The sequence below is a fragment of the Lipophrys pholis genome (genome assembly GCF_963383615.2).
Source record: "Lipophrys pholis genome assembly, chromosome: 1".
Classification (NCBI taxonomy): Eukaryota; Metazoa; Chordata; class Actinopteri; order Blenniiformes; family Blenniidae; genus Lipophrys; species Lipophrys pholis.
In genome coordinates, this window is record NC_137635.1 from 19,811,587 (window position 1) to 19,826,895 (window position 15,309).

At 41.0% G+C, this 15,309-nt stretch overlaps 1 protein-coding gene across 6 annotated transcripts in view; it reads right to left on the minus strand.

Annotated features, from left to right (window-relative positions):
- LOC308116426 (calcium/calmodulin-dependent protein kinase type II subunit gamma-like) overlaps positions 1 to 15,309 on the minus strand; it is a 44,523-nt gene that overhangs the window by 24,258 nt on the left and 4,956 nt on the right. For all 6 annotated transcript variants that reach the window (XM_080474609.1, XM_080474605.1, XM_080474608.1 and 3 more), the window contains exons 3-5: positions 5,959 to 6,018; positions 2,380 to 2,434; positions 2,167 to 2,232 (exon numbers count right to left, since the gene is read on the minus strand). In XM_080474609.1, coding sequence (XP_080330735.1) covers positions 2,167 to 2,232; positions 2,380 to 2,434; positions 5,959 to 6,018 — 181 coding nt within the window. The remainder of the gene's footprint in view (positions 1 to 2,166; positions 2,233 to 2,379; positions 2,435 to 5,958; positions 6,019 to 15,309) is intronic.

The following is a 15,309-nucleotide window of genomic DNA, read 5'->3' on the forward strand; positions in this document are numbered from 1 at the left end:
CAGTGTTTTGAGTGGGTTTGTTACATAAAAATGTATTGGAAGATGTCACTGTCACAGTTAAGTAAGGAATGGATAATTAGATCAGTCAATGGAAAAAAAAAAGCATTAGCTAATTAAAACAAGCAAAACTATTGGAAAAATTTTTTAAAATCACCCCTATCATGAGCCATAATGTTGAATTCAACAGCTGTATAACCATTTACTTTAGTAGTCACTGTTATTTTTCAAAGATTATCCAGGTAGCGTTGGAATAATCAATACTAAGTAACTTGTGTGGGAGGCAATACACCACAAAGTCAATAAATCTCTGTCACAGTAGCATTTTTATTAATGGGGGCGTTAATTCAGCTGCCACTAATATCTTTGCCATTATTTCTAATTTCTGGCAGATGAGGATGTTTCTCGCTGGCATGGCGAGCGAGCGCGCTGCCACCCGGTATGTCTTGTAAAATTTTACCTACAAGCCAGTACAAGTCCATCCTTTTGACGTTCCTGCACGCTGCTCATGTTTGTGTCGCGTCTCTGAAAAAGGTTAATGGGTCAGAGGTTGAGCTCAGCTACAGAAAATGGCCATGGCTTAATCCACGTGGCTTGCTTGCTTTCTGTGTGTGTGTGTGTGTGTGTGTGTGTGTGTGTGTGTGTGTGCATTCCCAAAGCCCACCCCATGTGTACGAGCAGACAAAGACCCCTAATCCAATTTTAGACCGAATTCATAAGCTGCACACCACACAGACACCAGGAAAAAGGAGGAGACTCAGTGATGAAGGAAGAAACAAAAGAACAGAGAGCTTTTACATCTTCAATTAACACTTTTACTTGTATCCTGTTGCTGCAGAGAGGATTTGGCATGTTTTCTTCTCATAACTATAATTCCCCCAATCTTTATGATATCTAGAAAATTCAAAAACTACAAGAAAGCAGAGAAATAGAGCTTTGCTCCCATTAACTAGTTATGGAGGCCTCCAGTGTGACAATTTAATCATGTCTAGTGTCACGTCTTTGTGTAATATCATAATAACAGGACTGAAGCTGAATTTATGTTGAAATTTTTTTTTTCTACAAATCAACTATAAAATCTGAATAAATCAAGGCATTCCAGTTATAACAGGATGGAAAACAAGCAAACCAATGGCATTTGGCATATTGTGTCACGTACACGTCTTTCAGTAGATTTCTTTAAGATAATGTTCAAATCAAACTCAAGGGGAAAAAAATGTGGGGAAAAAATAATTTGAATATCTATTGATTTTAGTATGAATACAACACAAAAGGTCTTCATCTCAAAGTTACACGCATGGCATTCACAAGTCAGTATCAAACATATCAAACTGTCAACGCCCACTGCGTTGTATATAAAAAACGGAAAGTCTTCCACAATTACTCTCTTATAACAGCTACCTAACGGTAGTTAACAACTGACCAGCAGCAAGTGACAAGTTTAATGAAGTAGCGGATGTTTCGTACAGTAAACAGCCTCAGAGAAGGGGGTGCTGGGTAATGCTCCTTCAGACAGTCTCAAGAGCATTTCCAGGACCTAAACACCACCCTCGGTGAAACATCAACACAGTCAGCAGAAGCGAACCCGTTCACTGCATTATATGATTATAGAGACGGGTTCAGACTGTGTTCCCTTTATTTGACAGACTCCTGACGTTTTGACCATGCCAGGTGTTAATTTCAGACCCTGAGTGTGAAGAAAATTAGCATCCATCTCATCAAGTTGTTCCTTTTTTTACTACAGAATATTCAACGTACAGTATGATGAAACAGAAAAGTACCACATCTTCACATGTGAGAACTTCCATTCTTGCCTGAGAAATGAGTTAAAGAACTAAAAAAAAAAAGAAACTGTAATTGATGGTAATTAGTTCCGTCTTCCATAAATTGTTTCAAAGCTCCTTCGCTATTGAGGGAAGATGGAGAGTGACGCAGTTTCTCAAAGAGAGAGGGGAAGCAGTATATTAATGCACCTGTTGAGAAGAAGATGCATTTCCTGACAAGAATACGTGCAAACCGATTCAAATGCGTCAGCGAGCGCCTGCACGCTCACGCTCCATAAAATGAGTGTGAGGATTGATATCTTTAATGGGATTAGGCTGGTGATGTTTGCAGCTACGCGTGCATGTACGTCTCCATGTTTGGAGCGGGACTATGTGGGGAGCTTACCTGGCGTCAGCTTCACTGTAGTACTCCCTGGCTACTATATCTTCAAAAAGCTCTCCTCCCGTTACCCTGTGTGGGGGAGGGAAGGAGAGAGAGAGACAGAGAGAGAACTTGTTAGCATACAGAGATGGCAGTCGCATACATGGATAAAATGTCAGAGAGTGTGCGTGTGTGTGTGTGTGTGTGTGTGTGTGTGTGTGTGTGTGTGATACTCACAGGTCAAAGACTAGGTAATGAAAGCCTTCCTCAGAAATGCTGTCATGGAGTCTCACTGCAAATTGAAACATGAAGACAGCAGTCAGGTAAAGACACAAACAAAATGAAAATGCTATCGTGTTGGACAGTCAAACTGATAAATGCAAAAGAAAAAAAAATCTTCAGAGAATGAAAAGACCAGAGGCGGAGCCGGGGAAATAAATGTCAGCAATGATTGCGATGTATCGATTTCTTGTTGAAACCACAGAGGTATATGCACGTCCAGCGGTTAGACAATTAACCACCATTTAATTCAACCCCACACTGCCTGTAATTAGTCAAACTGAACAATATCGTTTGGAAGTGCGTTGTGTTTGGAGCTAAATTACTGGTAGTGTGAAATGAATCCCTGTAATGAAAACATCTCGTACAGAAAATTTTACCCAGACTTAACTGTAAAGCTACACCAAGACCGAGTTACCATGGTGATACCTTATTATGGTACAATTGTGGATGCCACAATCAGATTTTGTTTAGTATATAATCCTTTTTTTGTTCATTTTATGATGGGATTTCAATGCAGCATGCAGAAAATGCGACAAACTGCCTCCTCCAAGCTCTCGGCCTTTCCTTTCTCATCCAGCTTGGAACCAAAATGAGCCTGGAGCAGTGCGCCGGTGTTTGGCTTTGCTATTGAATCCATGATGTTAACGTCAATAGATGGTTATCAAAATGTGTCCGGTCAAGTAGAAGAAGTTAAGTGCTTGGGGTGGGGGGGGAGATGTATGTACCATTAAACTACAGCAGAAGCAGGGTGCACAACAAGATGGTATCATTAAAATGAGCGCCAGTCAAACCTCAAATACGAGAAAAGCAACGAGGGATCATGTGTTGGAAATAATGCATATCCTTTATTTTTCATCGAGCTCGTTTTACACAAAAAGAGAGAAAACGATCCTAAGAATGATGCAGTTTGTAAACATTGAGACAGGCCCAGGCAAAATATATCAAAAACCCAAGTGGCACGTTTTGTATCGTCTTATACTTTTCAGCCTGTGAGCTCCTTTTAAAAACAAAACGCAAATTCGGCAGGTAAACAAAAAAAACAACAAAAAAACCTAAATCTACATTTCTGGAGTGTTTCGCAATTCACTAGCTTCTTGAGTGCACGAGACTCCCAACTACTCATTTTTTCATACATAAGCAAACCCAACAAACAATCAGCTCTTTAATGATTCATGAGCTACAAAGAGGAGGGCATCTACATGAACAGCTACGCATATTTAACCTGTCAGGGCACAACCCATCAAGAAGAGGGGGCTCTGCCTGCTCACTGGGTGTTAATATTTCATTTTTACGTGTCAAAGAAAGACACTTTGAAGAAATCAAGAGAAGATCTGGGAAACTACCCGTTCCACCATTTATAATGATTTTTAAAAAAAAAAGATTACTACTTAATTGATGGTAGACACTGCGGGCATATGAAGTAACCGTAGCCTAGATCTGGGATGTCACTGATTTTTGTCAAATTTCTTGAGCCTGAGCCGAAATATCAGTGAAATCTAGCTAGTTCATTGCTATTAAACCCGCCTTAAAGCCATGACGTCATGGTGAGTTGGTAAAAACATGCAGAGTTCAACAGCTATAGAGGTTTGATTGACATTTCACTGCATTCTGCACCAGAAGGTTTCAGTAAAATTTGCATTATGTTGAGATTGGAGTCATTTTCGGAACTAGTACACACATATTCTGCCCTAATTTAACAGTTATTGTGGCAGAATTTGTTACCGGTTCCGCCCACTTGAGATGAAATTGGGCTGTATGTGGTCCCTGGACTAAAATGTGTTCGACACTTCCGGTGTAGACTGAGGGTAGAGGTGAGGTTTACAGCGTATATTAAAGTGGATTCGATGGTTTGCCAAGATTTTCCCTAACTATCTGGTTTCTAGTAGATACAGTTTCAAGATGCTACGGTGTTCTTTCAGTTTTCTGGCTTCTGTTACGAGAAGATGCCGTCATTTTTAATTAATGAGACCTAAAACGCAAACTGCAAATGTAGCCACAGAAGAAACAAAACCTGGCTTGGAACTTCTTTTCTTTTTTCTTAATTAAAACAACAACAACAAAAAGAGATGGATGAAGGCAAGTGAGAGCTTGCTGAAGCGATGACGAGCGTAATGAGCTCGACCAGCGGTTAAGTGGTGACCACCTCAGCCAGACTGTCAACTTAACTAAAGCGCAGCAGAATGACACAGCAGGATCCAGGCGTTAGACGATGAGGCTGAGATACGGCTTAGGTTTAGCGTCGGCAGAGAAACAGCTATCGTTATGTAAAGCGAATATCAGTTGTATAATAAGATGAAGTAGGATGCCCCTGCAGCAAGAAAAGAGAGCGACTGCTCTTTCCTCCTCCTCCCATCTTCTCGCTCTCCCTCCATCTGTCTCTTTACTCCTCCTGCTTTCGTTTCTCCATCTGTCTCATCTTTTTGTGCCCTCTTTTGTCTAAAGTTTGGACGTAGACGATGCCAAAATATGTCAAAAAAGGCAAGAAGGACAAGAGAGGGAGGGAGAGAAGGGAAAAGAAAATCTATAAGAGAGAGAGAACAGGAAAGTAGGCGAGGGGTGAATGAGCGCCCGGGGGGGTCGAAGGAAAACTAGGACATGAGGGAAAAACGAGAGTTAGAAGCACCAAGGTGTCATTGAATTTGTTTTTTCTCTTTCACACCTTTACAGTTGTATTTAATCTTTTCATCACCAGAGTAAAAAAGATTAGAAGAATTAGAGGCTATAGTATGTATAGCATGTAGTTAAGCATTGGCACAGTTTGAGGGTATTTCTGTGTGGGATTTTGCATGTTTTTTCAACATGTGTGTGACTTCTGCACCCTGCTGTGAGTACACAGTCTTTACTCATAACCTGCTGGGACGGGCTTTAGAGAACCATCACCTCAAGTTGGATAAAACTGCATACATGAAGAAGAATCAAGGTGAAGAACCATAAATACCTAAAGTTAAGAAACCAGTGGACAATTTTCAATTCTGGGAGGGGAAAAAAAAATCCTTTTTCATCTACGTGGAGATCTAGAGGAAGCTCCAAGAACCTCCAGTGTGTTCTCACGCTACCTGCCATCCCTCATTTCAGTTTAAACTCCTACATTCTCTACACAACGTACTTAGCTTTTTTTTTCTCACAAAGACAACCAATTGAACAAGCTAGAGTTCAAAACACACTGGTGGAGACTACAGTGGGACATCTATCTACTAACTCGTCTTTTGGCTGGCATTTGGAAATGGCTGACGATGGTCGTAAGTATCTTATGGATGAAGTTAGACATCGACCATCCATCAAGAAGAATGTCCTTTAGAAGAGAGCTCATTTGCATAGTCACATCCTCATGAAGGTTTACAGACCTACTGATTTATCTAAAGAGAATCTGATGGCGATAAGTACACGGGATATTTGAGAAACCCATTTTCTAATATATAAATTTCAATCGTAACAACTCATTTCCAGGGTTAAGAATGAACCGTCCTGCCCGACCAAGCACATGCACAGAACAACGAGCTTCAGGAAGAACAAATCCATTGCGGAGAAACTCACCAATGTTGGGGTGCTTCAGGAGACGGCAGATACGAGCCTCTCTCTCAAGCTTCTGATGGTCTGAGGAAACAAAAAACAATGGAATTTCAATATATTAAAAAATATATATATGGACAGGAAGTGGAAAGATGCTTGTCCAGCAGTCTAGTGCTATATCGGACTGGCAGAAATACATACATCTCCAAGGCATATTGGCAAACGAATGATTGATCAATAAGTCATTTGAGAAAAATAAATAAATATTTGTGAGAATGGTGTGACATGCCAGGCCTGGTTCACACTGATTTGGACCAAATCAAACAAAAGATGAGTCATCAAGGCTATATCTTTTTATGTGCGATCTCACAACATACAGAGAGGTTCACAGGTGTCTGTTGTCATGGATGTGTGACTGACTGATCAACCGACCGAAAAACAATGGAAAGTGATGGGATGATAAAATCGTGAGTAAAATGTTGAGCCGCATCTACACTGTTATTGTTACTATTAATCTTATGCTATTTAGAAAGAGGCTGAAGAAACAGTTGCTCAATTCTTGTTTTTTTTCGCCCATTTATTTCTTGAATGTACCAGTGACATAGATAAACGACAAAACAGTTAAATTTGTGTCCTGAAAAAAACATTACAGCAGTTGTCACCTCTGATTCAAGTGTACATAGTGTAGCAGGTATGACACATATTAAAAATCAGTCTGTGGGAGCCTTTAACTACAACTTTGGAAGATCAATGTCATGATGTCTCCAATTTGGTTCACGAGAGTTCTCTCCAGCACGTTGAAAAGACCACACACAGCAGAGGTGGTGTCTTGTAAAGAAATTTGCAACAAAAAAATTGCTATTGCTATTTTCTTTTAAGCTAAAAAATATTACTTGTCTTGCACTTTTGTTTCTCAACATGGTTAAATGGGATAAACATGAAATCTTTTATTTTTTTGAGTAAGGAGAACAAGATCATATTAAAATTACTCATTTTAGCAGGAATAAAACAACCTGAAATCTGCATGGTAAACTCATTACTGGCATTTCAAGGTGAACACTGATCAGCCATAACATAACCACCTTCTATAAAGTTTACTCTTTTGCCGCCCCCTGGGCGACAATCCGTGATGCACTGTGTATTTGTAGACTTTAGCTTGAGCTACAGTAGCCCATTTGTCCAGGTAGGAGCCGTCCCAAAGCAATTGAATCAGGTCAACTGGAAATATGACCAAGTTCAGTTGACCTGATTCAATTGCTCTGAGAGATCATCTGTTGGAACGGACCAGCCTCGACTCCCCACGTGCATCAATAAGCCAAAGCTACCCATGACATTCTCACCAGTTCCCCTGTTTCTCTACCACAGACAGGGAGCAACTGACCTGAGCTGCTATTGTGGAGATGCTCTGATCAACTTGTTCGGCCAACACAATTAGTAACAGAAAAATGGGCAAGCGTGAGAATTTTAATGACTTTGACGATGTTCAAGCACCACTTTGGGCAGAATTTGTCCAGTTGGTGCCAAACACATGCTACTTTATAACCAGTGCTGTAATAAAGAGAAAATGTGAGTTATTTACATCACCCATCAGTGCTCATAATGTTATGGCTGATCGGAGTGAGGGACCTGAATCTACAGTGATCCGATTAATTCACTGAATGTCCTACAAGATCCACCTTTCCTGTTGCCATCCAGTAAAACATTTCTTCCTATTTCTGCTGAAATTGAATTTTACAACTGCAATCACAGCAAACAACTTAAAGCTCCCATTTTCAGCAACTGTTACAAAGTAATATCCATTAGAGATTACCCATTTTTCTGACACCGACAATTGAAAAATCATGAATTAAGAAAAACGTTGGAAATTATGATTTCCTGAATAAAGACAAATCAGAGTGAATGTATAAATGTGTGTGGATACACTAACTTATCAGCAATGAGGCGGAGTAGCTGCATTCATGTCCGTTACAGCTACAAGCTGAATGCCAATAATGTCATGTGGTTTCATATGTGGTCATAAAACCACCAATAAATAGACCTGCGTACCAACAGGTGCAGGTGCAGAAGCACGCGCACACGCACAATGTATTTCTGTGTTTGCAGAGGGATGACTGTGAAGTCCGGTTACTGAACGCTGCAGTATTTGTGCTTCTGTCTGGGCGGGGAAGCTTACAAAAACATACTCACACTCACACACACACACACACACACACACAGACACACCACCTCGTGTCCAAACCCGTATCAGGATATGAGGATTTCACTGAATCCGGTAGCAAAGCATGTGAACATGAGTGTGCAAGAGACATGACAAATCTCGGGTGTGTTCGCACACACGTACTTGGAAGGCGTTGGATTGATGTCTGATTAAAACAAACTCTGGTGCAATTGCTCCTTTGGTGCAGTTCGTTTGTGGGAGAGCGAATGCTGGTATTTGAAGTGTGTGAAGTCTGGACACCAAACAAGCACTAAATAAGCTGTCTGTTCCCCTGTGAGGAGAGGATCTCTGCCTGCTTGGAAACAACCTGCAGTGTGGTTAAATTGCATTATCAATACAGCGCGGATCAGCATTTACATTGCAGCAGATCAGCCACTATGTGCAGTTAATATGTCTTAACAGCAATGATGAGCTCTAAGATGATTGCACACAGTGATATCACAAATGCATGTAACTTTTTATGGATAATAGAGAGCCAATATCAAATGTGTTTGTTTACATCTTCTGATAAGCAATCAAAGAAACAGACACCAAGTGAACTGGATTGAAATGTGAGCTTTGTTTCTTCAATACTGGAATATTGCCTGAAACTCTACAACATAATCACCATGTAAAAGAGTATCCACCATTGTAGTACCAGTCATGCCTTTAAGGTCAGATGTCACAAGGGGTAAGTGTAATTACGATCTAGTAGGACTTAGTGTGTCGCTGTGTGGGCGTGCGCGTACATTATCAAGGTGTTGAAGCCGTCTCAACCCCACAGCTCCATGGCGATAACAATACTCACCGGCAGCCTCACTAAGATTTGCATTCATTTTCCCAGTGCAGCAACAACTCTAGATAAAATTCACATGCTGCTGCTGAGCAATCAACTATTACCTTACCCCGCTGTTCTGCTACAAATGCGATTCAGGAGCACATTATTATAAAACGCAGGATCCCTCTCTGTGCGCTCGCATATTGTCTCGTGGCTGTCACGTATACCTTTTCTTCACCCAACTTTCTTTTAACTTGTTGCTGACTTCGATGAGTTTTACAACCAGCACGCAGCTCTAGTCTGTCTCAGTCTACTTTTGGCTAACCTCCCTGCAGGTGTAGATTTCCACTCATCGGCGAGAAAGCACGTGAATAAGGGAGAGACCTGAACCTCCGTCTAATTACAGCAGTGACGCAGGATGGAGAGACAGACAGTGCAGGAGGGAGGATTACATGGAACGTCCATTTGCTAGAAGAGGATCACAGCTCCTCTGTGTGTGTGTGTGTGTGTGTGTGTGTGTGTGTGTGTGTGTGTGTGTGTGTGTGTGTGTGTGTGTGTGTGTGTGTGTGTGTGTGTGTGTGTGTGTGTGTGTGTGTGTGCATGCGTTAGTGTACGTATTACTGTCTGCCCTGGTGCAGTGTCACTGCAGCACTCACTAATTCATTCAATCTCCTTATTTGTTGGTGCGAGAGTGTGTGGTGGAGGAAGACAGGAAAGAGAAGGCTGGAGGGTAATTACTGGCACTTCCTGCTGCTCTCTAATTGGCCATCTGCTTTGCCATGGGGCGGGCCCACAGCCATCTTACATCAGCTGAGAAGGATGGAGAGGACCCGACACACAGACTCGCACTCACTCACTCACTCACTCCTCTTTCTGCCACACAAAGCTGACAATCTGACTGAAAGCTTGAGGATTCCAGTTCAATCTGTTTCAGCAGCATTTACAACTAAACTGTTAGGACTGGGAAGCACTGACAGAATCAAATAAAGCATGTCAATACTGATACTGTAGCTGTATTCTGGAAATGAGGGTCAGCCTTTTCAGGATTCCTTCAACAAGAATCATGTCTTTCTATACTGTACGTTGTGGTTAAACCCAGTGCCACCATTTGTTATCATGTTATTCTTTTAAACCACCATGGCTAATGAATTTACACATGTACAAACAGCCTTTTGATGGAATAAAAGCACCTACAGACTCATTTTAACTGTCGTATCAGTTTAATAACTGCTACATTGAATTTCATAAACTTGGGTGTCATCGTCAGTTGGACTGCGTGATACCGCTTTTAGCTGAATCAACATACTTGAATACAAACAAACATCACCATTAACATTGCTGGTGCCTTCAGAAAATAAACAAGCAAACCAACATAAAAACTGTATAGCGATGAGTTGTCATAGCTTGGCGTGGAAGTAGACAGAAGGTGGATTTAATGCAACATTTCACCTTTTTTGGAATCTAAAAACTATTGTTTGGTGTTACAATTAAGTTACAACATTTTTTTTTTAGGTGAGACATTAGTGTAACTTTTTGAGAGTGTCAAAAAGTTATCTTACAATATCTGCGGTCACACAACCATGATGACACAGTTCATAATCCACGACTAAAGACAAAAACATGACATTGTTTTCATTTGAATGAAAATTATACTTTTTCTCCAAAGCAAAATAATTCACAATTAAAATGGAGTCATCATGGAGATAATTGTAACTGAATTGCTTCATATGAATGAATGAACATTCAAGCCAAATGAGTTTGATTAAATTATTAAATCCAGGGCTGCACAATATACTGGAAAATGCATCATTATTGCAATATAAGCTATGCAGTATACACATGGCAAAATAATAAATTATCTTTCCATGTACTGACTGAAAGCTCTAATCAGTTTATACTTGGTGGTAACAGCGCAGACGTCAATGGCACTAAAAATGTTTTGATGTAAATTAGAGGCAAGAGAAAGAGCACTGTTTTTGGAAGAACCAATCTCAAAGCAAAGTGTTTGTATTTATTGCAATTCATAGAGTTCTCACAATACACAGCAACATTATTTCTGATCTCATGTTTAGCAAATATCAGGCAGCCCTAATCAGGCCTATTCTCAGTGGGTAAATCTTTAATTCAGAGAACAGGCATGTTTGGCTCGATATTCCTGAAATATCTAAAGAAAAATGATGCAGGGTGATTAAACCCTGCAGATTTTTTAGTCTTAATCTTTTCAAATGTTTGAGTCAGTGGAAACATTTCAGACAGTTAATAGTCATTTTAGAAAAACAATGTATCCAGTGATTTACAGTAAATACCAACGACATAACCAACAGAAGCAGTGATGCAAACTTTATCCCAAAAGGTTTGGCAATTCCTCTCACAGACAAAGGAGAGAGAGACAAGAGTTCTACACTGAAGTCTAAAAATGAGTAGCAGACAAGCACTTGAGCAAAAGCCAAGGATTTGGGAAAAAAATGAAATCATTGACTACAGGAACAAAGCTTATAATAAACACTGCACCTCTAACGTTAATAAAAAGGAAATCTTACAAAAACCCATTTATAGTATAGGTGAGGTGACAAAAATATGTTTTGACTTATTTACACGTAACGTAGCGCAACGTCCTTGGAAAAGGAAATGAATGAACGTCACAGACAGTAATGAAGTCATTTTATCAACATCGACACAATACAAGACTGACTCAAGTAAACAATACCAACATGGAAGGGCGCTGACGAAAATATGTGATTTATTATTGCCCAGTTGGATAATCGTCCCTCAGGACTGTTAAAATTGTATTGTTATAATCAGCCTTTTTGCATCAGGAACATCAGTTCTGCAGAGTGACACAAACACAAAGCAATAACTAAGATGACCACTGTGACCTTTATATGCAGCATTCACTGTCTGGTTTTTAATGCTCAGGAGGGTTCCTGTAAAAGTGAAATGACCCAAAGGTATCTAAACAGCAGCCATGATAAGAGCAGGTCGCCTATTCTAAATGCAGAGGAAAGGTGTGTCAGTACTGGACGAGCGGTTATGGAAGAAAGGAGATAACGCTGCTCCACAGTTGCACCTTATAGAGCTCTGTGTTTAAAGAGCAGCATTGTCAACAGACGGGCTAAAAGATTTTAAAGGGGAAAATGGAGGATTTTCTATTTAGCATTAGACATTTTATAGTTTTGTGTAAACCAAAAACAAATCTCAGGGCTCTGAATCAGGAAAGTATCCAGATTGGAACTACGTTAAAATTTGGTCAGAAGGTCAAAAATTGTGATCGGGACAGCTCTAATATATAGTACACATTTTCAATACTTTTGGATTCTGTGAAGCACTTCAGTTTCTTCCATTCACACACAACACCAGCAAGGTGGTCAGATCGCTTTGTAGTCGGGTGCAGTGTCTTGCCAAGGCCCCTTGAGCACAAAGTCAAGTACAGAGACTCGGACCACCGCCTTTGGCTCATCACTGTACCACCCCAAGATACAGGGAACAAATGAAGAACAATTGGTCACTTTTTTGTCAGTTTGCTTGGATTCGCCAACACGTCTCCCGAACAAGTTGGGTGGTCCAGGCTTGGATGACGCCGGCTTATCAAGACCGATCACATTCTGCCTCAAAATAATACCTCCCGATGCACCAACAAAGGAAATCATTCAAATACAATAGCTGAGTTTACAAAGTAACTTTTTTGTCAATCTGATTTAGTTGACATAAGCGAAGATTATATGCTTAGGAGTAGCATTGTATCCTACATTGACACAAACACGGTTACATTGACCAAAATTCCAATGTCCATTTCAAGTGCCAATTGAATCAGACAGAAGTGTTTATATGACACGATTTTAATTAAAATAGCGTTCAATCAGATCATGTAACTGCAGCTAATGTGAATGTAAACAAAACAGTTAATTTAATGTCTATTAAATGATGCCCGCGGTTTACAAGGGACACTTTATGTAAGCCTTCATTTGCCATAACAGGCAGAATCACATTGAAGCTACAATTGCTGCTTTATTTTACCTCAGTTTTTAACTTTATTCTAAATGTTTTTGCACTTTAGGAATATTATTTACTCTCCTCACTTAAATCACATGTGCTGGCTGACTTCTTTCTTTAAAAAGTCTCCAATTCTTTTTCAACCTTGTTTCCAGTTAGGAATTCTAGGATATTTCTGATAGTGGTAAATGGTGAATCGACTTTATTTTACACAGTGCATTTTAATGCACAATTGGTCACGTTCACCGGCGGCGATTGCTGCCGAGCAAGGTGAATGCACATCATTGGGAGCAACGTAGGTTTAGGGACTTGGCCACGGAAACTTTTGATACATTGATTGTGTGAGATGGGTGATTGAACCAACAACCTTGGGATTGAAAACCTCTTCCAACTGAGCCACAGCTGCCCCAGTTCTTCAATGTCATCCTGCACATTCTCCCGATTTGTCTTTGACACATTTCCTCGACCAGAAGGGTAAAGTACTGACACAGCCACCATCTTTGCCAGGTCCGTACTCACAAATCAGGGAGGTAACCATCAAGTTCAAATTGATGAATAAGTTGGCTGTGATGGAGGCGAATTTATCCACCAATGCTGGAATCTCAACGTAGGTAGGACAGAAACACATTTTTAACTGTGGGAGAAGTTCAAAGTGCACAGAGAAAACTCACAAGTGCGAGCCAATACTCCACCATCCAGCTCAGTTCATAACAATAATAATAATTATAATAATGGACATAAGCTACAGAAGATAATTAAACAAAGTGCATTAAAACACAAATTTGACAATTTACTGAGCATTACTAACAATTTAAGTCCCACAGCCAAAATAACTCTCACTGGGACAATTACACAGCTCCTGGGCAGAGACTGTGGGACACTTAAAACAACACTGAGGGGAAAAGTATTAAGGTACTACATTAAAGTGGATAGTCTGTCTCACTCTGACTCACTCAGTCACACACTCCCTCTTACTCTCGCACACTTGCAGAAAGTGTTGCAGCAGACAATGCAGCAGCCAACCACTTTCCAGAGTCACTTCAATCAACAACAAAATAAAGCAGAGCATTCAGTCTGCATAGATAAACTCATATTACACCAACGCAGCAACTCTCCACATTGCCGTGTAAAACTAATAGGATTTGTGTGCACGCACATCACAAGCAATTTGTACCAGACACATTCTTTCATGAACTTTTTAAATCTATTATAGACTTGTTTTGCCAGTCAAACAAGCCTCATTGTATTAACTAAAGCCACCATGAATAGTCTATTTCTCTGAGGGGAGCATCAGGTGTGTGGTCTTTTGGCTCCAAGTGTGTATCGTGCAGGCTACTGCGCACTTTTATCCACCCCCAGCAGCATGTACACAAAGCCACTTCACCAATTATCTACATCCATCCCCAGCCTCATATCTTCCCTCGCTTCCTTCCTTTGTTGGTCTCTTTCTTTCCTTCCTTCCTTTCTTTCTTACCCGCCCATTTTCTCCCCTTCCCCCCCACTCCTCAGATTACTGCAGTGTTTACCAGAGCTTTGAGAGACTTACCCACCAGGCCACGCGTGAGGTCACACTCTCCCCATCGGGCTAAAAAAAAACACCCAAATCCTACCGGGCAAGCTGCCCGCTCACGCAGCGGCCGCCCGGCGTGGACGTTTTTGTGTGTGCGTTTGTTTGCGTGTAGGTTATGTGTTGCCTCAGAGAAGCAGCCCACTGCATTTCTCCCGAGCACAAAAATGCTCTTGTTCCCCTGCTTCAATACTCTTATCTAGTCTCCTTCTGTCTCACTGCACCTTGCTTCCCTGGCGAGAATGTGTCAGTGAGAGCCTCGCATGACTACGCTATTAGAAATCTCCATCTCCTCCATGTCTTCTCCTGACTTTGCACCGGTCTACGTCGAGCTCCCTGCATTTGCAAAGAGCTCGGAGTTTCTGCTGAGCCCTTACTTTTTTCTCGGTGGGACATTAATACTGGAAGCTGCCCTATGTGGACACTTGGTGGTCGGGATGGAACAATAAAGGCATTACACCACACTTACAAAGCAAGCATGCTCTATTAGCCATACTTCCTCAGTCTCTTACACACACACACACACACACACACACACACACACACACACACACACACACACACACACACACACACACACACACACACACACACACACACACACACACACACACACACACACACACACACACACACACACACACACACACACACACACACACACACACACACACACACACACACACACACACACACACACACACACACACACACACACACACACACACACACACACACACACACACACACACACACACACACACACACACACACACACACACACACACACACACACACACACACACACACACACACACACACACACACACGGGGAGGCGCCTA